Source organism: Rattus norvegicus, chromosome 4 (genome assembly GCF_036323735.1).
Source record: "Rattus norvegicus strain BN/NHsdMcwi chromosome 4, GRCr8, whole genome shotgun sequence".
Classification (NCBI taxonomy): Eukaryota; Metazoa; Chordata; class Mammalia; order Rodentia; family Muridae; genus Rattus; species Rattus norvegicus.
The window spans coordinates 122,016,953-122,042,800 of NC_086022.1; the positions used below are offsets into that span (position 1 = coordinate 122,016,953).

Genomic DNA, 25,848 nt, shown 5'->3' on the forward strand with positions numbered 1-25,848 from the left:
CACAATGCGCGACTCAATAGGTAGATTCATCTGTGCAAAATGAGGGAGGCAGGACTTTGGGTGCAGCCAGTTTTACTGAGCTCAGTGAGTTTCCCGGTCATCACAAACCGTTAGTTCAGTTTTAGAGAACAAATGCGTTTTGTGTGTACATTAAGTGGTCACTGCTACCTGAGCACAGCCAGAAGCTGGCTCTGCCCTCCCATCTCAGGCCCAACCATACTTTGTCTCAGAATGTCTTCCAACAGCCCAAGACAACGTGGGAGGGAGAAAGGAAAAAAGCGAAATAACCAGAGTAAAGGCCTGTGGCTGCTACTCATCTCAGGATGTAAAGCTGTCTCCACTCTGTAATGTCCACTCAAAATCAAAAGCAGGTACTGCGGGCCACTCCAGGGGCCTGTCCTATGTTCACAGTAATGTTTACTTGGAAACAGCGTGTCCACAGGTAATAACTCATTCTGCGTTTGGTTCAGCATTATTTTATTAAGGTGGTGTGATACTGTTATGTTCCGTGAGATGGCTTGGTGTTTCCCAAGTAAAAAAGACTATCTGCAAAGTGACAAGGGCTTGAGCAAGTCCCATACGGTATATAGGTCAGAGTTCGATACACTGATGTCAAACCTCTGCTTGGATCAACAATAATTGCAATAACTGACTTAGAGAACAAAAATACACATCTAATCAAAGTTCAAGCGTTCTTTTGGCTTTTGTACAAATATTCCACAGTAGTTACAATACCGGACAGGTACCTCCTGGGTGTTCCCTAAGTAACCATATGCAGTGGCTATACTAATGTGGTCAGAGGAATATAAAGGTAGAATCTTTCTACCCTTGCCCTCCAAAGCCAACTAAGTTTGGGGGATGGTAGGGCATCTCTCAAAGTGTTAATACTGTAAGGGGGTCTCTGACTCATTTGTCAGGGCCAGACCCCTCACGGAACTCTACCCTGTGCAGTCTGCAAAGAGGAGCATCAATAGGGAGGAAAGGTGCCCTTCACACTTTCAAGCAAAGCCATGGTCAACAAGCCCCTGACACAGGTGGAAGAGTTGGTCAAAGGCAGCCTAAGGGGCCGAAAAATCCCCTCTAGCCTGTGACTCAGACCAGATCCTCAAATGGCCTTGGCAGTAAAAATAACCCGAAAACACGATGAACTACGGCCACATCTATGGCCTTGAAAATACAGCCAAGCAGCAGGACAAGTTTAACAATTCAAGGCAGCAGTTCTCAAGTATGGGTTGTGACCATCGAATAAACACATATTCCCGATGGTCTTAGGAACTGAGACACTGCTCAGTAGCAAAATTACTGTTATGAAGTAGCAACAAAAATGTATGATTAGGGGCTCCTAGGGCCATCAAAAACACATGTTTTCCTACCTTCACAACCACTGGCTTAAGGGTGTCATGCTTCCTGCACATTAAGCTTAAATCTGTATAATCAGTATGGGATATTTACACTGTTTCTGGTGATTTTCTTCTTGCTAAGAAAAATGTTGACATGATAGGACATCATGACCTTGCCTAATACTCTCAATTCAACACAGATACCAATCTGCAGCCAAAAGAGGCAGGCCTTAAACAAACAACCAGAAAACTGAAAAATCAAATGATAAATTTCTTCTCTCTCTGGCTCTCTCTAGAAGCCACCCAGGAGGGTCCTTGCTGACTCTATCCACTCCGACAGCTGAGAGCAGATCCTGGGGTTTACCACTCAAGACCAGCCATGGATGTGGGAATGGCTGCCCCACAAGTGCAGGAAGGCCAGGTCACTCCAGTGACCCAATATACACAGGGGCCACCTGCTCTCTGAAGGCAGGGTCTGGGGGTCAGAGATGCTCTATGGAGCCAAGGTTTCAACCCTTCTGCCTCTATTTCCCCAGTTTTGAGATTGTAGATGTAAACTATAATGCCCATTTACTTTAATTTCTGAGGTTTTAAAGTTTCTGAGCCAGTGTCTTACTCTGGCCCTGACTGGCGTTGACTAGGTCAGGCTGTGGTAAGGCCAGGACTATGTGACCATAGTAGCTGTGGTAAGGCCAGGACTACATAACCATATGTAACTTCAGCCATGTTTCATCTCTAGTGAGCCTTCCTGTTAACTTTACAGACTTTGTGTTTTGGTGGAGATATGTTATAGTTTGTATCTGAAAGTTCGCCAGTTTGAACCTTTCCCAAAACTGTGGCTAAGAAAAAGATCCACACTAGGGTAGGCATTCTAGGGAAAAGCTGGAAGGCACCCTTGCCTCTGTGCACCACCGAGAATCCAATGAACATTGAGAATGTCCCCACACAGCTCAAGTCTTCGAGAGAAAACAGACAGAGAGAGCAACTGTTGTTTGTTCTTGTTAAATTTTATTGGCATCACGCTCATCTCTTTACAGAAGAACTCAGCCTACACCCTAGAATGTAGACTTCTGGAGGGGAAGTGCTCCGGGAAGCAAGCCATGATGCAGGGCAGGACCTCAGGAGGGGACAGAACTGCCAGGGCTCAACCCAAGAGACTGTGGGTTAGTGCTGGGCCACACTAGGGTGGGTGGGAAAGGAGGGGATCTGCTAACCTACAGGTACCACAACCCTGAAAGGAGCGCCTTCTAGAACAAAGGTAGAGTCACTGACTGGGACAGGTCTGGTGGGGTTCTCCTTTCCTCTTTGAGTAGGACAGTGATCTAAGGGCATTGGGAAGTGTTGAACAGAAGAAAAACAGAAAGGGAGAAAATGATAATTTTAATTTCTGAAGTAACAGCAATTTATCCATTGTATACACTACTGTATTATGCAAATCAACCTTTTGGAAAATTTAGACACAGAAGGGAACTGTCTCATTCAGTTTTCCCTCTGGAGAGATGAAAAGCTTTTTGGCTCTTAAGTCTGTGATAAAAGGCGTACATAATTCTTGTGTCTACTGTACAGAATACTGCCGCTAGCTGGACTTCCAAATTTGAGTCTCTAACACTCTGTAATCCAGACAGGGTTCAACCCTCCACCTTGCACGCCTGCGTTAGAGGACTTAAACACACAACCCAGGAATTCCTTACACTAATTTATACATTTTAATTGGTTGCATATATTAACATGTACTATAAGATTCTTTTCTAAGAAGCATTACATAATAAATGGATACTGTAAAAAGATCTGATTAGTTAAAAGTAACAAGCATTAACAGATACATACAAAACAGCCTGCTCAGAACGGAGCCTGGGCACCAGCCTTCCCACAGGACCTTCAAGGAGGGTAGGGGTAAAAGACCACAAGACCGTTAAAAAAAAAAATCAGATAATTAGACACAGATGAACTGTGAACAGTTCTCTCACTTTCCAGTGGACAAAAAGAGTAAGCTTTCCACGCCCACTGCACCCCAGAGCACCCAGGGTCTCCGCCATATGCCATACACAGGGCTCACGGTGGACAGCTGCCCCAGGAGCCCTGACAGGCACAGGCTGGAGTTTGCTTGCTGTGTGTGTATGTCTGTGTGTGTGTGCATGTGTGTATGTGTGTGTGTGGAGTTTCTTTTGGCAGCTGGATGTGAGAGCTCACGTTCTGGTCTGTTTAGAGGAGGAGGGACGCGTGTTGAAGGCCTACGTGTGTGTTCTTGGTCTGTGAAGGACTCTGTGCTCTGTGCTCACTGCCTCTTCAACAGCTGCAGCTCTCTGCGGAGGCCTTGGCCCGCTCGTTCTTGTCCAGTTTGATGGGTTCAGGGAATTCATTGTACAGCTCCACTTCCGTTTCCTGGATAGGAGGAGAGAGGGGTGGGGAGGGGGGTGACGACTGGAGTCACAGTATACCCATACGATAGGGTGGCAGACTTTGTGAGGAGATTCAGTCAGCAGGAGCCAGCCAGAATGTGTGCCAACTCAAGTTCTGAGCACTGTGGACCACACCCTGCTAAGGTGCTGGATTTCTATCATTCTGTCATAGGGTTTCTGTCACTGCCAGTTCTTAACTGTCAGCTAGGGCCCTGTTCAAGGCTCCATGGTCCCAGGATGCTCCCCTTGCTACCACTTCCCATTCAACTTTCTGGATTGTTGCCTAGGAGCTAGTTTCTTCCTGGGTTTGTCTCTCACATATTGCAGCCAAAGGGGCAAAGCTATAGTGACATCATCAGTACCCGCACTGCCTGAGTAGATAAGGACTTGAGTCACTGGGCTCTTCTCTCAGGAGGGACTGGGTGCCTACATACCAAGCCCTGGGGCCCATACCACAGCACTGTACCCAAGAGGGGGAAAAACGTTTCCTAAACAGTATTATTTTAATTTTATTCACAATAGCTAAAAATATCCTAGGTTTTCTAGGGTCCAGTGCACCAAGTGTGTAACACACTGGTCTTGGTGTACTTACAAAACTGGCCCCTATCATCACCTCAGAATGCTCATCACCTCAAGGGGAAGCCCCTGCTGCGCGGTGCTTGTTCCCCACCAGCAGTCTTTTTCTCCTTCCCCAGGGCTCCACATGTGCTATGTAAGCACTCTGCCAATGGGCCGTCGTCCTCATTCTGGTAGTCCAGGGTCTTACTCTGCAGCACAGCGTGGTCCTGGATTGGTTTTGGCCAATGTGTTACATACAGCCTTGCTCCCGCCCTCCTGCCCCTGTTAACGGAGGGGCACACGGAGAATATGGACTACCTTTGTTCAGACAGTCACAAGGTTGTGAACATTTGCATGGTGTTGACTTTTTGGTTATTATAAACAGCAATAAACTTATATTCCCGTCAGCACTAATATACACATTTAACACAAAAAGCAAAGAACATGAGTAACAACCTTGGACAGATTGGGCGCCAACCCCAAAGTTTCTATGTTGAAGCCCTCATCTCCACCCCATGCCTACTTATGCCCAGAGTCTTCAGACTAGACAAGGCTAGCTGTGACATCGTCTCTCACAGCACTTCAATTTTTCTTTTCAGACACAGTCTCACATGTATCCCAGGCTGGCCTTGAACTTGAACTCCTAAGTCTTCCTCCCTCCACCTAGTGCTGGGCGTCTAAGACATGCATTATTGTGCTAGATTTATGTAGTACTGGAGATGAACTGGGGCAGGACCTCATGCATGCCAGGAGAGCACTCTATACCAACCGTCAAGCTCAAGCTTCAGGGCTTATTGTATATGTTGCTCCTTGGACAACAGAGGGCAAATTATCACATTTGCTCTTTGAGCAAAGTTGCTCTGTGTGGACAAGAAGACGGTCATGTACATGCCAGGAGAGCCCCAGACTGTACAACTGTGACAACAAAATAAAACGTTTTCTGTATGAGCTGTCTGACCTGTGTATTCTGTTATGGTTATGTTATGTTATTTGTTATTCTGGAAAGATGGCTCCTGCTCTTCAAGAGGTCCTGAGTTCAATTCCCATTAATTACATGGTGACCCAAAACCATCTGTAATGGGATCTGATGCCCACTTCTGGTGTGTCTGAAGACAGCATATACATACATACATACATACATACATACATACATACATACATACATATATATATATATATATATATATATGCTGAAAATATGCTGAAATAAAGATGGCCCAGGTAACAATTCTCCACAAGAGAGTCACAAGGGGGTCATCCTGCATATCAGACATTTACATTACAATGTATTAACTAGCAAAATTACAGTTATGAAGAAACAGTTTTATGTTTTGGGGTTACTACAACATGAGGGAGCATATTAAAGGGTTGCAGCCTGGTTGAGAACTACTGAGGTAAAGGAATCCAGCCATGGCCAGGGCAGTTTGTGCATGCTGGAAGAGAAACATGATGATTTAAACAAAGGTCACAGTTTTCAAGGGGATAGTGGCTACTTCCCAATACTCACATCACTGGAAACAGAGTTCTTTGAAGGGAGGAGGAGCTAAGAGCTCCTCCCACCCAGACCTTTCAAAAGGTAACTGACAGATGCCTTTCTGTTGTTAGGGTCTTTTATATCCCAGGGTGGCCTCCAATTTTCTTTGTTGCCGAGACTGGCCTTGAACTCCTGATCCTGAGACCTCTACCTCCCAAGTGCTGGGATTACAGCATGTTCTAGCTCATCTGGAGTTTTCTCTGTGTAGGCTAGGCTGTTCTAGAACTTGCCATCCTCCTTTCTTCTTAACTTGGCTCTATAAGTGCTGAAATTATAGGCAGATACTACCACACCCAGCTAAGATGGCCTTTTCTTTCTAGGACCAAAGGATACACGAACTGGGGGGAGAAGGGGAAGAAATTGGACGTAGGAGAAGGTAATGTCTACTCACTAAGAGTTCATAAGGTCACTCTGGGCACATTCCCAAGGACTACCTCAGAAAGGACCACAGGTTGGTATAAGGACCCTTGGTGAGTCAGAGAACTAAAAAAAGCCCCATTCTAAAGGTATCCTGATCTGAAGAATTCAAAAGGACACCAGTAAAGAAAAGGTGAAAGACTAAGATGTCCAGGAAACCTCTTGAGAACACGCTGGCCGTTCACAGTAGCTGTCGGTATTCTGTCAACACCTCCCCACCCTCACCCCCACTGTATAAGGGGCTGCTTCCCCTCCTCATTCTCCCTCCTCTGCTCTCTTGCCCTCTTTGTCCCTTCTCTCCCCATTCCCTTCCCCCGTTCCCTCCACGTGCCTACGGCAGCCTTTACTTCTCCCTCTTCTACTCTTCTCTCATTAAACCTCTCCATGTTGGCCTGTTGTGCTTAGTCCGGATGTGAGCCAAGATTTAAACCCCAACAGTATGGAGCCTAGGAGGAGAGGTTCAAAGGGACAGTGCTCTGAAGGAGGCAGCTGAGAGTCAGCAGTTAGGGTTGACACCCACAGCTTGCTGGTTGGAGCTCCCAAGTCCACACTTTGTTTTTAATTAAACTCCCCCCAAAAGTGTAACAAACCCCAGAACCTTGCATATGCTAGGCAAAGACTCTACACTGAGCTACACTTTCAGCCCTACTATGTTGCCCTAGCTGTCCTTGAACTTGCCATCCCACCTTGGCTTCTCCAATAGTTGGAATTATAGTGCCACAGACCTAGCCTCTATCCTGCCCTAGTTCACGGTGGTATCTTCTCACAGAAGAGGGTAGCTGGGAGCTCTGGGTCCCTTGAGGCAGTTTCTTGCATTTCTTACTTGTGTATTACATAACCACTCTCAGGAAAAAGCAATTTCCTGGGATTGAGAGTTTTGGGTAATCACAATCACCCTCTAAAGCTGTCCTTGGTTCTGCATAAGGGGCACAAGCTCAGACACGAATGGTTAAACAGCAGGGAGATGTGATTCAAGTTTATCTCATTAAATAGAAACAGGGATTTGGTGCGAGACCCCTAAGTGGCCTGATTGGCTAAAATGCACTGCAAAACAAACCAACCCAGGGACAAGCAAGCTCCTTTACAAGGGCGCTGCTGTCCTGTTCCCACGGTTTCACTCTATCTGGACCTCACTACTGGAGGACCAGGCCGCTCCTCTTAGGTAAGTGTGCTATCTATCAGCAAGCCATAGCCCAGCTCTGCCCTGTGTCTTTCAGATGTCTAATAAAGCAGTGGATCTCACAGGAGCTGAGGCAGGGTCTGTCATGACACAACCACTCAGAGAAGCACCTTAGTTTATCCCAGATGCAGCCAGGGAAGGACATCAGGCCTCACCAGAGGGCGCCATGCAGCGCAAGGGCCCTGGAGACCCACCTGTTTAAGGGCATTCCGAGCAATTGTCTGGAAGGCCTGTTCCACATTGATGGCCTCCTTGGCACTGGTCTCGAAGTAAGGAATGTTGTTTTTGCTGTAGCACCAAGCCTGTGCCCTCTTTGTGGCCACCTGTGGGAGGGAGAAGGACACTTGTGACATGGACAGCAGAGGACTCAGGCCTCCCCATACAAGTACACAGGTGAGAGAACACATCTGGGAAGGAGGAAGGATGTGGCCTATAGACCTGCAGGGCAGCTCACTCTGCTGCCCACAAGAGGGATCCAAACTCCAGTTATCTCTGTCCATAGCCAGCCCACGGGCCAAAGGCCAAAGGAGAGTGATCCTCCTGGGGTACACAGCCTATCTCTGATACAAACCTGTTTCCCTCACTCATCTAGGGCCACCTGTCCAGAAGGGCAGGTGGCACAGATTTTCCTGCCCCTACCCCTGCCCCAGTCAAGAAACAACAGACAAAATCTGGAAAAAGACATGTCAGAAATAAGCTGAGCTATAATTAACAAAGCTATGTTCTAACAGAAGTGCTGTGTAGACTCAAGCCCACAGCATTCCTCCTACCCCAAAATGAGAAAAGCAATCCCTTCCTTTAAGGTACAAATGGGGAACTGAGACTCTGAGAGCCAGGACTGCCCACACCGAAGCTGGCTGAGGTCAGCTTGGGTACTAGGTGATAAGCAAGCCCACTTCATTCCCACGTTACTCTGAGCCTGGTAGAGAACCCTCTGAACAGGTCCCAGACAAGCACAGTCTGTGACGGTAACTGCACTGCTGAAGCTTACTTGTCTGTTTTCCAGGTCAATCTTGTTTCCCAACACAACAAAAGGGAAGTTCTCAGGATCCCGGGGGCTGGCCTGGATGAGAAACTCGTCTCTCCAGCTGTCAAGGGTTTTGAATGTGTTGGGGGCAGTCACATCAAACACCAGAACGCAGCAATCTGCACCTCTGTAGAAGGCCACACCAAGAGACTGGAACCGTTCTTGACCAGCTGTGTCCCAGATCTGCAAGACACAAAACACCTGGTCTTAGGCGATGTTGGGCAGCGTCTGTGTGCACAGTGACATGAGTCTCCTTTCTTTCTTTTTTTTTTTTTTTTTTTTTCGGAGCTGGGGACTGAACCCAGGGCCTTGCGCTTCCTAGGTAAGCGCTCTACCACTGAGCTAAATCCCCAGCCCCATGAGTCTCCTTTCTTCATCCAGGTGTGTAACTAGAACATGAAGCTACAGCCTCAAGACTAATGGATTCTGGGGGAACTTTCTGCTCTATGTAGCCTAGGCAGATCTCGAACTTGCAATCCTTCTGCCTCAGCTTCCTGGTTGTTGAGATTACAGGCTAATCTATAGATTTTTAACAATGTCATTTCTTTAGTCAAAAAGTGGTTCTTGGGGTTGGGGATTTAGCTCAGTGGTAGAGCGCTTGCCTAGCAAGCGCAAGGCCCTGGGTTCGGTCCCCGGCTCTGAAAAAAAGAAAAAAAAAGGTGGTTCTTGTTTATAACTTAAAACCAAAATTGACCAAAAATCCTGACAAAAATATATGGAGTGAGCAGTAGGTCCTACTTGTTAAGCACAGACACTGTCCTACAGGGCCATCCATGTTCAACTTAGAGACAAATGGTATATGGAATCCAAAGACATAGAACAGACATAAAAATGAAGAAAAAAAACCTCAAGAAAATTTTGTTGTATTCCCAGTAAGTTTTAAAAATTACCTTCCCTTCAAACTTACAAAAGTATAATTCATATATGTCAATTAACAAGAAAAAAATACAGCCCTATGTCTAATGGTCCTTTTACATTTTCTAGAGTTTTCTGGAAGTTGGTGGTGGGAACAGAACCCAGTGCGTTGTGAACTCTGAAGAAGCTCATCTATATCAAGTCCCAAATGAGATACTGTCCTCGACCCCAAAATTATATCCATATATAATTTTTAAAGAATTATTTATCTTATATCTATGAGCACATACACTGTAGCTATATTCGGACACACCGGATCCTATTACAGATGGTTGTGAGCCACCATGTGGCTGCTGGGAATTGAACTCAGGACCTCTGGAAGAGCCATTCTCTAGCCCTATATTCATATACTTATCTATCCATTACTATGATAATTTGGGCAGATACTGCATATGGAAATAGCGTGGTAAGTTTTAATATTGCCACCGTACTTATTTTCTATTTTTTAAAAAAAATTATTTTATGTATGTGAGTACACTATCGCTGTGTCTCCAGACACCAGAAGAGGGCATCAGATCTCAATACAGATGGTTGTGAGCCACCATGTGGTTGCTGGGAATTGAACTCAGGACCTCTGGAAGAGTAGTCAGTGCTCTTAACCACTGAGCCATCTCTCCAACTCTTCTTATTTTTTCTCAAAAGAGTAAACTTATAGGCAGAGAGACAGCTCATCAGTTAAGACCACTGCTGTTCTTCTAAGTACGTGAGTTTGATTCCTAGCATCCATAATCTCAAGCAGCCCATAATCTCAAATTCCAAGAGATCTGACACCCTCTGCTGCCTGTGTGCCCAAGGTAGGAATGTGGTGCAGAGAGACACATGCACATACAAGTGCATAAAACATTACCTCCATGACACTTTTTCAGAAGGAAATGATGCCTGAAGAAAATGTCTTACACCAATAGTGCTTTGCTGTGAATCTCTTCCAACTCACCTTCTCTCATATCCAAAATTATCAGTATCCCATTGCCTTATTATACTGTACTTTATACCCTGGCCAGTCATCCTCATATGCAGGGCTGCAATGAAGACTTTTGCTTCTCTCCTCATGCCAAAGGTTAAGATGAGGTTTAAACCATAGACAGAAACAGAAACTGGGACTAGGGAGCTGTGGGACTGGGAAGAGCTGGTCCAGAGCAAGAGTGGGGTCAAGACATGTCCAACCTCAGAAATCTCATCCTGAGATGGGCAGGAAGAGGACTTGCTCCCACGCTACCCCCAGTTAAAGGAGCTATCTTGCTGAAGCCTGAAGAGAGTCTGTTCTTGCCATGCTCACTTGCTGCCTGAGGGCTCCATCAGCTCCAGGCCATTCCTGCCCCAATTTCCCTCTTAGGCCACAGGTTGTGATGGTTGAGGATCTGCTGTTATGGATGAGGGTGGAGGAGTGGAAACACAAGAGACTGCTATGCTGGCAGATGCATCCACTCTGCAGAAGAGCACAATGCCTGGCTGCCCGCCTCTGCCTGCCCACTCCTCCTCCACATGACCACAATTCCCTGAAATCTGGCTTCCAGGCTAGTAAGGCTTGTCTGTGGCCTGCCATTTTCTGTACTTTGCCCACTTAACCGCCAGTTTCCTGTGAGCACATGCTCCTGTCCAGGGACTACTGTATTTGGTGGTAATGTCATTCAGGGTTCATTCATGCTTTATACAATCTAAACCCTGTGTGACTTATTCTCACTCCTCTACTTTCCATGTGCACATTCGTACTTTTTCGCCTCAAGTCCTGAAGCTTCTGGCTACTCCACTTGAAGGTCTTGGTCCAGCCAAGTGTGACCTGTCCCTAAGAGTTCCCAGCAAGGGCCCCACCACCTGTGTCCTATCCCATGGGCCTTCTCTGTATCTCTGCTAATACCACTGCTTCATTCAATGATACCATGGCTTACCAAGTCTGCAGTGTTCATGCACACCTACCTGGCTGTACCCAGCATTGCACACTGACTTGTAGCCTCAATGCATCAGAAGTGTGAATGGTAACACAGCCGTCACTATCCCACTGGACCTTACAATGTGTAACTCCAATCCTGGTTTTCTTATGGTAGGACCCAAATGTAAGAGCCACACCTGAGAACCCACCTAACAGCAGGCCATGACTTTGATAAATACTTAATGATTCCCTCTGCATCATTATTCCTAGACAGTTCAATAACTACTCCCGTGGGATTAGGTATTATAAGTAATTACAAAATACCTACATTTAAAGTTAGACAGGGGGCTGTCCTTACATTCTATATAGACATGACAAATCAAATTTATTTATACAATTTGTTTTTAATTGATGTCTTATTCTATGAGTGTATCATCTGCATGTGTGTCTGTGCACCACTTGCATGCCTTTTCAGGGAGGCAGAAAAGGGTGTCAGATTCTCTGAGACTGTAGTTACAGATGGTTCTGAGTACCACTGTGCATGCTGGCATTCAAACTCTTCTGGGAGTAGCCAGTACTCTTAAACTGAGCCACCTCTCCAGCCTTTACATTGACCTGTTTAAAGATGGCATCTAGGAGAGAGTAGCTGGGGACAACATGGAGGCTGACGTTAAGATTCCACGCTGCACCTTTACAGGTTGTTATGAGTGTTCTTAAGGGATGGATGTGTACAGGGCTGTGTATGTTTAGGTGGGCAATTATATCTTATCAATTGGATCAGAAAAAAAAAAAAAAAAAAAAAAAGACAGCATCTAATGTAGCCCACACTGACCTTGAACTCATTATGTAGCTAAAGGTAGCCTTATAGCAATTCTGATCCTCCTGCCTCCAGCTCCGTTTCATGTTGAGCTGGGGACTGAACCCAGGACACTATGCAAGTAAGTGCTTGGCCATCTCAACTACACAAATCTGAAGCCCTGGACATGACATAAAGGCTGCATGGTGGTGAGGAAGTGTCTTGGACCAATCCTGAGTAGACACCAAAGGAAACCCCACATGCTTTCTTTGCTCCATAGTGGTGGGGGTGGAACACAGGGCCTCATGCATCATACCAAGCATGACGACTCCTTGGATGACTCCTCTAGCCCTTTGCAGTTAGGTTTACTTTATTCCAACTTATTGGTCTTTATGATGGGGTCTCATGGAGGCCAAGAGACAAAAAAACAAAACAAAACAAAACAAAACAAAAAAACCTGTGCTTTTTATTACCCAAGTTCTAAGTCTGAAAACAGCTTGCTGGTGTCACCTCTTCAACATCACCCCGCTGCTCTGCTGCTATGGATGGTTGGCAAGCACATGGCTGCTGCTTCCTTGGCGTCCACGGCCACGCTGGCACTGGCTTCTCTTTAGTCTTCTGAGGTTGGGTATCACTGCTATTCATGTACATTTTTAATTTATTCCTCCTGCCAGTTGAGATTTCTGGATCCCTGGATTGGTTTCTTTTTTCATCACACACACGCACACGCACACGCACACGCACACACACTCTTTTATACATGGCTCAATGGAGGAGCACGTGCTGGACATGCATGTGTAAAGACAAAAATGAAAGAGTTGGTGTGGCCTCACCCAACCCTCTTTTCTGTTTTTATTTTTTATTTTGCAGATCTTTTCTGCTATGTCCAATCTACTGTTAACTGAAATTTCCAAAGTTTTAGAAACTTTTACTTCTTTTCTTCTCAAATCTGTATTGCCTACTTGTTCTCTGCAGATATAAGGTTTTTTTCTTTTAAATTAAAACCAATGTACTGAGTTCTAATTAGAGGTCTGTGGTAGAACACCCCCCCCCCCCGCCCCGCAAAGAAGGGAGGAAGTTCCAACATGTTAACTGGGTCTGAGAGTTCACGACTGCCTTCTCAGCACTTGGGAAGACGAAGGTAAAAGAACAGAAAGAGTTTGAGAGTAGCCTAGGCTATATAGAGTGAATCCCAACCTGTAAAAATAAATCAATTGCCACGGATGACCCTAAACTGTGACACCGGACCTGGCTCCTTTGTAAATATAAAAATCACTCTCAAGGACAAGGAGGTCACCACTGGATTTTTATCTGTGATGTCTTTCTTTTCTTATCTTTTACTACAAGCTGCTAAAACTCTTTTTTTTTTTTTTTTTTTTTGGTTCTTTTTTTTTCGGAGCTGGGGACCGAACCCAGGGCCTTGTGCTTCCTAGGTAAGCGCTCTACCACTGAGCTAAATCCCCAGCCCGCTAAAACTCTTGAGACATATGTAGGGCTCACTCAAGACTCTGCCCCATCATTCAGAAGCTGCCACCTCCTCCCGCTTTCTCCTGGATCCTTCTGTGCCATGGGTCTCCAGTGTGGCTCATCAGACGCTGGCTGTGGGGATGCACTGCAGCAGTGAGTGTGGCGAAACCTCAGTTCTCAACCCCGTGCTGGGTGCACTGACAGTGCAGGTCTGTGCAGCTCCTGCGCTTCACCTGATCGCCGCAGTGCTGTGAAGAACACCAAACACCAGCCTCGCCACCCTTCCTCCAAGTCACATTCTTTCTGGGGACTCTTGGGGCTGTCATTCTGTTTCCTGCAGTCTTGGGTTCCCTTTTGTTAAGCTGTCTTACTATGTTGCTCTGGCTATTTTTCCTGTGTAGACCAGGCTAGCCTCACAGAGGCTCACAGGACCGACAGAAGCCCACCTGCCCTGCCTCCCGAATGCTGGGATTAATGGTGTACGGCACTGCACCCAGCCAGGCTCCAGTTCTCTCTGACCCCTTGCCCAACCCCTCAGCTTACCCACGCTTCTAGAGTTTAACAGTGCCTTTCACTTACTGTGATGTTTTTTTTTCAGTTTTTTTAAGTTCTAAATTTTCCATATCTTCATTTTTATAGCAGCTTTTTCCATACTGGTTTCTATTCCTGTTTTAAGAAACTATATCACTGTGAAGGTCTTGATTTCCTCAAATGGCCAGGAGCATATATATCTCTCACTCCAATTTTAAGTGTCCCACAGAGTAATCTTGGTTTTTGTCAAGAATGGCATGTGTTTCTGTTAAATTCTGTGAGACAGAGTGTCCTACCTTTGAAGAGTATAAACTTAAATTCTATACACATCAAGTTGCACTGGGCACACAAACCTTTAATTTCAGCTCCTGGGGAGGCTTTGCAAGTTTACGGTCAGTGCCTGGGCATCTAAATGATACCCTGTCCTAAGACACTAGTTTTAAAAGATCTGGGGACAAAGACCAACAGCAGAGCATTTGTCTACTAGCACTTAAGAGACCCTAGGTTCAATTCCAAATTTCCCATCCTGCAAACACACAAAGGAACCACCACCCATGTGGACAGGTGGACAATGAGGCAATCTCAAACCCCCAAGTCCCACAAGTATTGCTCCATCTTTGGCCTGTCTCCCCGTCCTGTTTTTATACTCTTTGTGGGGACTGGACATGTGGTGTACGGGGGGTGCTGGGGATGAGGTGGGGAGTACAGGTGCGTCTCAGCTCTGGCCCCACACATGGGCAGTGTACATCTCCAGTCCTTTCAAAGCTAAAACTTAAAATCCAATCCCATCCCATCCCATGGCAGGAGCCTCTGAGCCTATCACAGTTTTACTTTCCGCTTTGTTCCAGAAATTTCTTTTTCTCAAATTTGGTGTCCTTAACTTTCACTCAGGTATTTTGAATATCTTCAGATCTATGTGCATATGTGTAGTTGGGCTGGGAAGAGGCTGGCTCACATTACCTCCATCCTAAAATGGTTCATACCTTACAGTGATTGCCTATCTGTCTCCTATTTCCTACTGTAGTGCTGGCTGGATAGATGCTCCTCTGGTATCTCTGGTTTTACATGGGTTCTAGAAATTTGAGCATGAACTCTCACATTTTGCATAGCAAGGACTTTCTTTATCCATGGAGCCATCTCTCCGGCCCCACACTTGTTTTTGTTTTAGTTATATGTATGCTTTGTATAGGTAGTGGAAAAGCAAGAACAAAGACCCTGTCTCAAAACAAGGTAAAAGCTGGCTAAGATAGTGTACACATTTAATCCTAGCAGTAAAGAGATTACTTCTAGGTTCAATGACAGCCAGGGCTACAAAGTAAGATCCTGTCTAAGAAACAGATGGATGGATGGATGGATGAGCTGAACAGAACTCAACTTTATAAAAGTTTTTATTTATGAGTTTGCCTGCACTTGTGCACCAATTTGCCTAGAGGGCAGCTCCCTTAGCACTGAAGTTGTGGACAGTGCTGAGAACTGAAGCTGAGTCCTCTCTAAAGAGCAGCTCGTGCTTTTAATCACTGAGTCATCAATTTAGGTTAGCCAACAATTAAATAGTTAAATATACCTTACTATATGCTGTAAGAACTTAGGAAAACCCAGAAAAATTTCTGAGCTAAAGCACTGGACAAAGACACTAAGATAAGCTACAGGATGGCTTATGACTTTAATCCCAGCATCCCAGGGCATCTTTATGAGTTCAGTCATGGATACACAGATACCAACCCCTCCAAAAGAAAATAAAAATGAAGACTTTTAGAACATAGAAGGGACCTATAATTTGCTGTTTAGAAAAGGAAAAGAAAAAGACAATAAATCTTGTTAAATTAAATCCCTAGTTGTAATATAAATTTAAAATTAGGATTGGGTTGTAGCTTAGTGGTGGAAGCATGTGCCCTCAGCCTACATGAGGCTAGGGTTCCATGTCCACCGTGTTCCCAACCAACAACCCTATCTGCACCAATTATCCATTTTCCACAAATATAAATCAGTCTGAAAAGCAGGGAGATGTGACAGACAGTTTAGATGTAATAAACTGGGTCTACAAGAGTTCAGCAGGTAAAGCTTGATGGCCTGTGTTCAATCCCTAGAACCCATATAAAGGTAGAAAGAGAACCAACTCCACAAAGTTGTAGACACACACACCCCCACCCCACCTCTCCTCTCTCTCTCTCGCTCTCTCTCTCTCTCTCTCTCTCTCTCTCACACACACACACACACACACACACACACACACACACACACACCCCATTTTAAAGGTTCAGTAAGCTAGCCGTCTGGCTACTGGCTGAGCAGAGGCTTACCTGCATGGTAACAAGTCTGTCATCCACCATCACCTCCTTGGTCAGAAAGTCTGCTCCTATTGTGGCTTTGTACTGGTTACTGAACTTCTTATTCACATACTGGTTCATGAGCGATGTCTTTCCAACACTGAAATTGGACAAAACCCACATGTCTAAGTCAAATAAGGGACCGAGAGGAATTTAGATTTACAATTTTAAAAGCAACCTGACTGGGCTAGGAAGATAGATCAGTTGGTAGAGTGCTTGCCGGACACAGACAAGGCCTGGGTTTAACTTCTAGTACCACAACAGTTTAAAAACAAAGCATTTATTAAAGGATGTCATGATTGAGAGAAACAGCTCCCATTCGGGGAGCACCAACAATCACCCTAGCATCACATACTAGGTTTGTATTTTCCTGGCATAGTGGAGGGGGAGGGGCTGTCAGGATAGCTCAGGAGGTGTGGCAGTCTGAATGAGAATGGCTCCCACGGGCTCATAATCTCTTGTGGAGAGGGTGGGGTTTAAGGTTTCAAAAGATTTGTGTGCATGTTTCCACACTCTACTCTCTCTACTTTCTCTCAGCCTAGTGGTTCTGAATCAAGACAGAAGCTCTTAGCAACTGTTCCAGTGCCATGCTACCATGTCACCATGCGCTCTCCCTCTGCAATTGTAAGCCTACAATAATAAACTTTTCTGTAAGTTGCCTTCGCCATTGGATCTCATCACGGCAGTAGCAAGGTAAGATAGTGGGTAAAGGCACTGCTAAGCCTAGTGACATGAGTTCAGTCCCCAGGATTCACTGGGGTGAGCAATGGGGGTGAGGGTTCCTGCAAATTATACTCTGACTTCTACACATGCACCAAGCATGTGCAACAACCCATAGACATAAACAAACACAAAATAAATACCCATACACACGTGCAAAAAAAAATACATGTGATTTTAAAAAATCCCATCAATTCCAGCATAGCAGTACAAAACAAAACTGCAAACACCTATCACACACAGAACACCATTTGTAAGATTCAGTACGGGCAGCCCAGGTGGGAAGCTAGTGCAACTCTTCCCTTCCAGAAGGAGACACACACACTCCTAAAAGGAGCCGAGAGAAGATCACCACTCTGCCACTCCAAACAGCACTGTAATCTCAGGTGTTTATGCATCGCTCAAGTAATACCAGGAGGGAGCCACTTGCTTCAGCAGGCTTTTTGTCAGTGCACAGCCAGAAAAGAATGTTCCGGGACAGGTGTTGCAGCACAGGTCTGGAATCCAGTGCTTGAGAGATGAGGTAGCAGCATGGGAAGCCTGACGCCAGCCTGGGCTGCACAGTGAGTTCAAGGGCATCGAGCCACGTGTTTTTTTGTCTCTATAAAAATAAAGTCCACACAAAACCCAACAAGAGCAGGGCCCGTATGACAGCCAAAGGGGAAGGCACCTGTTGCCCAGCTTGATGACCTAAATTCAATGCCCAGGATCCCACAGAAGGAAAAACAATTCTTGCACACTGTCTTCTGATCTTCATACCCACATGCACGTGCACATACATAATAAAAAAGTAAATGTAATTGATAAAAATTCAAAGAATGTTCCTCCCAAGGAATTGTTTTTACCAAGAAAATTTACCAACCAAGTGTTCAGGAAGAGTAGGGCCAAAGTTATGTGACCTGAAGACAGAGCTAAAGCTTTCCCTGTCCCTGTGTGGCTTTCCACCAAGAATCAAATTCACATTCAGATGACTTGGACCTATACACAGCCTAAGGCAGTAGTGCTTGTCAGGGGTATAGCTCAGTGCCTGAGGACCACTGGCCTAATATGTGAGCCCTTGGGTTCTGTCTCCAGTACTGCAGCACAATTAGAATTTACAGAGGAGTAGCAGTAAGATGTGTAATCCTCAAAGATCTTCAGACTCCTTTCAGACAAGTCTGGGCAGCACAGATCTAAGGACAGTATGTCATTTCTGACAGTACTGGGCAGGAGACCTTATTCCTACTGGAATGCAATTTCGGAAACAAGAAAATACTTGTTTAAGGGTTCCTTAAGCAATTCAAACAGGCCAAACAGAAAATCCATGGCTGTTTAAGGAAAAGAAACTTTGGAAAACAGGGACATAAATGCCTTTATTACTGTTCCTATTGCCCTCTTTCTCAGAGACAGGTCATGCTGCCCAGGCTACCTTCAACCTTTCAAGGCTTAGCTGATTTTCCCATCTCAGCCTTCCAAGTTGCAGGTATGTAACACTGTGCCAACTTCATCATGAGTCATTTAAGAAACCAAATGTGAAAACTGGAGTAGAAAACAATTGGGAGACAGAGGCAGGCAGATCTCTATGAGCTCAAGGCCAGCCTGGTCTACACAATGAATTTCAAGACAACCAGAGCTACATGGTAAGACCCTATCTCAAATCTCTTGCCCCAAACCTACCCCACATAAAAAAAGGGGGGTGGTACTCGGCAATCTTTTAAAGATTTATTTATTTTATGCATGTGATTACACTGTCACTGTTTTCAGACACACCAGAAGAGGGCATCAGATGCCATTACAGATGGTTGTGAGCCACCATGTGCTTGCTGGGAATTGAACTCAGGACCTCTGGAAGAGCAGTCAGTGCTCTTAACTGCTGAGCCATCTCTCCAGTCCCTACTAGGCAATCTGAATAGCAACTGAAAAATTGATTACTTGGTGAGTTGAAGATCTAGAAACAAAATGCAGTCCTCTGGCTTTGACTTTTCCACATACAAGCCCTGGTCAGGCACAGCAGCAGAAAGGCAATGCACACGTGTGCAGAGCCCACATCTGCATAGCAACAACAGATCATGAAAACAACCGTTCCTGGTCTGGCCAGATGGTACAGAAGAGAATCCATGAAAAGTGACTATCATTTACTGGGTTCAGTCCCCTCTCCCCTCAAAAGAAACCCAAACCCAAGCGTGTTAAAAGAAATGGTGATGCAGCTGTAGTAGAGTGCATGCCTAACATGCCCTGGGTTACAGTTCAAAGAAAACACAACCACACAGGACATGCACACACACCCATACTAAAAGGGGAAAAAAAGAGCAAAAATACACACCAAAGGACTATCAAATTTCTGCTAAATCCAGTAGTAAAGGACAGGGGACAGACCCAGAGTAGAATGTGGAGCTGTCTTGAGATGGCTCTCCAAGACGATCTTGTGAGGTCAAATTCATGAGGAACACTTACCCAGAGTCTCCCAGGATGATGACCTTCAGCAACACTTTCTTCCTAGAGGTCATCCTTGAAGCTGTAGGAAGGAGAAAGCACAGGTGAGCTGAAGAAACACCAAGGCAGACACTGTCCTTTGCTGCCACTCCAACAGGAGCTGAGCCCCAGCCTTCATTCAGACTGCCCCGGGAACCTGTGAGTCCTTAGCTGACCTCGGTTCTCTCTCAAGTGCTGGGTCCATTACTGGCATCAGCAGTTGGGATTAATACTCCAAACAGACTTAAGAGTTCTACAAGTGAAGATTAAGCATTACTTTCTCAGCGAAGGAACCTATTCCCTTCCTTCCCTTTCCCCCTTCCCTTCCTCCTTTTCTTTTTCTTTTTGAGTCAGTGTTTCTGTGTTGTTCTGGCAGACCTGGAAGTCACTGTAGACCAGGATGGTCCCTAACTCAGAGATCTGTTGGCCTCTGCCACCTGGGTACTGAGATTAAAAGTGTGTGCCACCACTGCCAGCTAGGAACCACTTTATTTAAGGAGCACCCTGTGTTGGATAGTTTTATGTCAACTTGACGAAAGCTAAAAGTCATGAGAGAGGAGGGAGCCTCAATTGAGAAAATATCCCTGTAAGATCGGGCTGTAAGTCTGTAGGCCATCTTCTTAATTAGCGATTGATGGAAGAGGGCCCGGCCGTCTGTGTGTAGTGCCACCCCTGCCTGAGATTTCTATAAGAAAGGAGGCCAAGCAAGCCACAAGGAACAGTCCAGGAAATAGCAATCTCCCATAGCTTCAGCCCCAGCCCCTCTTTGGCTTCTCTCAATGAACTGTTACTTGGATATGTAGGCCAAATGAACTCTCCCTCCTCAAGATGCTTTGGGTCATGATGTTTCATCCCAGCCACTGTAACCTACGACACGACACCCCCTCTCCCAACTACTGTTTGCTGCTTTAAATTAAAACACATATATCTAAATATATACTATTTATATTCTCCATTTTCTAACATTCTCCATGAGGACAGTTTTATTTTCTACGTGCCTGGTGTCAAGTAAAGAATTATCAAACACAAGATTAGTGGAGTGGATGAACAATACTTCACAGTGCAACTCTAGGGACAACCTTTTCCCAAAAACCTAGGCAGCCTTTGCTTGCATGACCATACAGTACGTAAGATACTGACTGACCCCTGGTTCACACTTCCAGCACTTGTCAGTCCTTGAGCTATTAACAAAGAAAGAACGTCTGAGTCAATGAGTGGGTTTCCAAAACACTACTTGTTGGCTAAGTACTGTATGTAAACTGGCAGGCACTGGTTGCTATTATTTGAATGTATGTCCCAAACACAGGTCAGACAGAGAACACAGCAGAACACAGTCCAGATGACAAGGGAAAAAGTTGCAAGCCACAGTTCAGGGGCTGTCTGCCAGCTGCTTTTGCAGTGTGTGACAGCACACCCAAAAGCACATAGGAGATACGGTACCAACTGGCTTACAAAGAAGTGGAACCCTATGTCCCTCAAAGGGACTGTTTCCATTGTTTCTGGCTATAGAGACAGTGTGGAGACAGGAACGATATCTCATAAACTAATGAAAAACTATTTGCTATGACAAAAAAAATAGTTCCTTGAAATGATTTATCTTGGATCACAGTTTCAAAGGCAACTGGGCAGTTGCAAGGATTGCGGGCCCACAGTAAGATAGAACATCACAGCAGGGAGTGAATGAAACTGGTGCCATCACGATACAGAAAGCATACAGCAAGAAAGCCTGTGTGTGCACTAGGCTTCCTCCTGGCCCCTTTTTTCCCCATCAGTCCCCATTCCCACCTGCAAGGTAGGTATGGTATAACCCACATTCAAAGAATGTCTCCCTACTTAACTGTCTCTGGGGTCAGCAACATGGCTCAGCAGTAAAGGCACTTGCCTCCAAACCTGATGACCTGAGCTCAATTCCTGGTCCTAAAGACTGGAAGGAGAGAGCCAACTCCTGAAAGTTGTCCTCTGACCTCCACACGTATGCTGGGACATGCATACACATATAAACACAATAAAGTAAATACAATAAAAAATTACTTCTGGAAATGCTATCACAGACATGCTCAAAGACAAGCTTTACTCATCTCCTAAATATCTCTCAGTCGAATGACGTTGGCAACCAGGATTAACCATCAAAGTCTGGCTACTCTCATTGCCCAACACCCCCATTCACAGCTCAGTCTATAACAACTTGTTAAGCTCAGTGACACTGGTAAGAAAAACAGGTGCTAGGGCCAGGTACAGACTGTGTAAAGAAGTGACCCTCAGAGACTATTTATTTCCTTCAGCCACCCGTCGTCATACCTAGAGTTTTCTCATACTCTAAACCATACACTACATATGGAGCCTTGCCTCCCCACAAACTGCGTTGACTCAGCAAGGTTTCAGTCTCATCGAAGGTCTAGTATCACTTCTGTTTTGTTTTTCAAGACAAGGGTTTCTCCATGTAACCCTGGCTGTCCTCAAACTTAAAGAGATCTGCCTGCCTCTGCCTCCCAAGTACTTTAATCCCAAGATTAAAGGTATGCACCACTACTGCCTGGCTAGTATCACTTTTTGGGATGGATTACACTATGTCAGTGGATAGTTTTGTAAAACTTTCTTTTCCTTTCTGTTGGGGGAGGGGGTGTTAGACAAGGCCTCACTATGTAAACCAGGCTGGTACAGAACTCACAGAGACCCACCATGGCCTCTGTCTCCTGACTGCTAGGATTAAAGCACCACATGGCTTGGCCATAGCTTGATTTCTTAGTAGCCCTTTTGAGTATCAGAAAGGAAGCACCATGCTCAGGCTCTGCTCATGCATACTGATCAAATCTGTTTCCGTCCTGGAGTCTCTGCTCCCTGGCAGCGCCCACAGAGCGCCTAGCATGCTGACGCTGCTGCAGTGATGAGACACCTCTGAGTCATTTTCTTCCTCTTCCAACTCTGGAAACTACACAGGTTGCTGCTCCAAAGCCATCAAATCCCCACAGCAGCAAACAGTGTTTTGAGCATAGGATTTGGTTATTTTTTAATTCTCACATGTTGTTAATTTATGAAAAATGTGGAAAGGATAATGTTGTGAATGGGGTTACACATTGCTTTGTGGTCAGAGAGCATGTCTAGCCCATGCAAGGCCCTAGGTCTGATCCTCAGCACTAAAGGGAGATGGAGAGAGGAAAGAAGGAGAAAGGAGAAAGAGAGAGAAGTATGTATCTCTGAACTCTATCTGTTGTACACTTCTCCTTGGGAGGCAGCAGGAGCTGAAGCAGTATTCAGGGGTGGAGAGATCTTTCAGACCCACAGCTTTTACACATGGTCAGCAGGAGGCAGTGGGCATCAACAGTGGGACTTCCTACAAGGGTCCTCTCAGCACATACGTGGTTTAGGCCCAAGCACATCAGTCACTCTTGGCAGAGCACATTTATTCTTTAAAGGGAAAAGTTCCCTTCCAGTTGCTCAGGCTCCCCCGTGAAGGAAACATACAAGTTACTGTGCCCTCAAGGGGCCCATGGTGGGCTTCAACATCCTACATCAGGTTATATTTTGCTTTTACCAATGCAGCTCAGGAGGCACCGGTGAAATCAGCCTTATTGGCTCCCAGCAAAACGCCTAGCATACACTATGTAATAAGACGTCTAAGTGAAAACTTGTTATGGTTTTGATAAAAATTATGTTTCTAAGATCAGTTTGTGATCAAACAGGGAAAGAGAAAATATAAATATGACTTTGGACTTTTAAATCTGAGGAGGAGCTTAAGATATGAAAGGCTTCGATAGCAGCATTAGCTAATTCCACCCAGCACTGTGTGTTCGAGCCTGGCTACAGAGGAGTTCCAGGACAGCCAGAGCCATAGAGAGATTCTGTCTGTAAAGAAACAAACCCAGGTGAAGAAAGGTAACCTCAGCTACACCCATGCTGGCATGAGGGAGGGTTGCCTAATAGCTCCTGAGGTGAGAGGGAGATACTCTCAGCAAGGCCTGAGCTCAATATACCACTTGCGTGTAAGCCCTCAGACCAAATGCCTTTGTTTTCAGGTTAAGAATTTATTTCTGGAACTTTTTGGCTTTCCAAGACCCACCTCTCCTTCACAGTAAGTCTTTTTCTCTGTGTATCTGATGTATGTGCAACACCTTTCTTTAAAAACAAAACAAAACAAAATTATAGCGTTTGGGGGCTGGAGAGATGGCTCAGCAGTTAAGAGCTCCTCTTCCAGAGGTCCTGAGTTCAATTTGCCAGCAAACACATGGTGACTCACAGCCATCTGTAATGGGTAGGTATGATGGCCTCTTCTGGCATGTAGGCATACTTGCAGACAGAACATGTATATATAAAATACGTACACACATAAACAAATTATTTCTATCACATGGTCTAGAAAGCATAATGTATAGGACAACTTGGGGACAGATGTCAACTGGACCTTTAGGGGCAGGAATGAAGAATAGCCACTTTGAATAATAACCCAAGAGTAAGAAAATCCAGTTAATCGGGGCTGGAGAGATGGATTAGCAGTTAGGAGCACGAACTGCTCTTCCAGAGGTCCTGACTTCAATTGCCAGCAACCACACAGTGGCTCACAACCATCTGTAGTGGGCTCCAATGAATCCTTCTGGCATGCAGATGTGCATGATCCTTTTTAAAGAGAAAAGGACATTCAGTACCCCCCCCCCCCCACTTCTCATACTTGCTGGAGGGTTGGGCAAAGGAGGACAGTGGCAGTGGCACTGAGCATTCATTACACAGGAGGAAATTAAGAAAGAGATCAAGAAGCCAATCAATGTGGAAAAGGCAAGGCCCACTGGTACTCCACGTATTCACTACCAGTAACGGTCCCCACTGTCACCAAATGTTCTCCTTCAGAAATATGCTTGCTGCCCTCAAGAGAGCTGCAGATCACCCTGAAAGACTGTAGTAAAAGAAGTCTACCCAGAAGCTGGAAGAAGGTCGCACTCTTCCATTTTACAATTGTTTTTATGGATCTTAAATGACCTAGATGTGGAATTAAGGTGACCAATAGCACCAATAGGTACTGACTGTTTCATAACCCCCAAGTCTCAGAGTACTGAATAGATGACCTTTCCACACCAACCACACCTTCCTTCAGAGCAGTGAGACTACATTCAATTCTATCACTTACATAAAATAAACTTACACACAGGAAAACTGTACACAGGAGAAGGGAACAGAATAGCAGACTCTGGCTGGCAAGATGCTCAGTGGAAATGCACTTGCTGTCGAATGGGGCAATCTGAAATCAATGCCTGAGACTCACAGGAGTGAACCGACCTGCCCAAGCTGTCCCATAACCTCCAAAAGCACCTCAAGTCACATGAACACTTTCCAGCCCCAAAACACACTCCAGACAATACAAATGAAATAAAGTTTCTAAAGCAGAGAGCCCAGAAATACATTATTACCTTAAGGGACTGAAGTTGAGCAGAACTGGAAATGGAAGCAGAAACTCACTGATTAAAACAAGAAAAACCAACTGAAAATGCTGGAAAGCCCCGAGTCAGAAAGTACAAATGCTGGTGTCCTCTAGCACAGTGGAGAGAAAAGGCAGAAGCAGCAGCTCAGCTGCCCGGGAAAACTGAGAGACAGTGGCAGGAGTGAAAACCACACCAGGCAGGTGAGGAAATGAGGAAGGGAATGAGTGGGCAGCTGTGGTCAGCTCACTGCTGTAAGAACAATGAAGGTAGAGCTCAGGAACCAGTCCCACTACGTTTATGCACCTCTCTCTGACTGTGTAGCAAAGTGCCCTTGGCAATCTAGCCACAAACTCCATCCAAGTCCAGGTTCCATACTCCCCGGGAACCAGGGCCCACCTGTAGTTTTCCTTCAGGTCAAACTGAGGTGTCTAAAAAGCCCAACCTTACTTACCTCCACCCTCCAAGCCTCCAGACTCTCCTTGCTCTGCTTGGGTGACTGAGGTCCCACATATAATCTGTGGCACTCTGCCAGCTTAAGAGGGGAGGTGGAACAGCACGAAACTCCAAGAGTCTGCCTGAAAGCTAGCCATGCTGCCATTCCTGGGGGACAGTTACCAAGTCACCATCCTCTTAATGAAGCCACTGCTTCCACCTACGTGAGTTTGTGTTTTTTCACTTGTTTTTGAGATGCTAAAATGTGTTAAGACTTGAAATCCACAGCCCAACGGCCATGCCTAATTTGTATGTTCTAGGAACTTTATGTATCTGTAGTTTAATTTAGAACTACCATCTCTAAAGAAATTCAAGAGGAAATGCTACTAGAAACTGTAAAAACCCTTGAGTGGGCTTAGGAGGAAACGATAAAAGCCAAACTGCCTAGGACAACAACAATACAGAGAGAGTTGCTCAGA

General features: G+C 45.4%; 1 protein-coding gene across 2 annotated transcripts in view; it reads right to left on the reverse strand.

The window, feature by feature from the left end:
* Nucleotides 1-2,328: 2,328 nt before the first annotated feature.
* Nucleotides 2,329-25,848, reverse strand: part of Rab7a (RAB7A, member RAS oncogene family) — a 48,787-nt gene continuing 25,267 nt past the window's right edge. The window contains exons 2-6 of one of the 2 annotated variants that reach the window (XM_006236849.5): nucleotides 19,512-19,572; nucleotides 16,332-16,458; nucleotides 8,420-8,638; nucleotides 7,623-7,751; nucleotides 2,329-3,722 (exon numbers count right to left, since the gene is read on the reverse strand). In XM_006236849.5, coding sequence (XP_006236911.1) covers nucleotides 3,627-3,722; nucleotides 7,623-7,751; nucleotides 8,420-8,638; nucleotides 16,332-16,458; nucleotides 19,512-19,564 — 624 coding nt within the window. In that variant the 5' untranslated portion in view covers nucleotides 19,565-19,572 and the 3' untranslated portion in view covers nucleotides 2,329-3,626. The remainder of the gene's footprint in view (nucleotides 3,723-7,622; nucleotides 7,752-8,419; nucleotides 8,639-16,331; nucleotides 16,459-19,511; nucleotides 19,573-25,848) is intronic. The other variant, NM_023950.4, reaches the window with a different exon arrangement.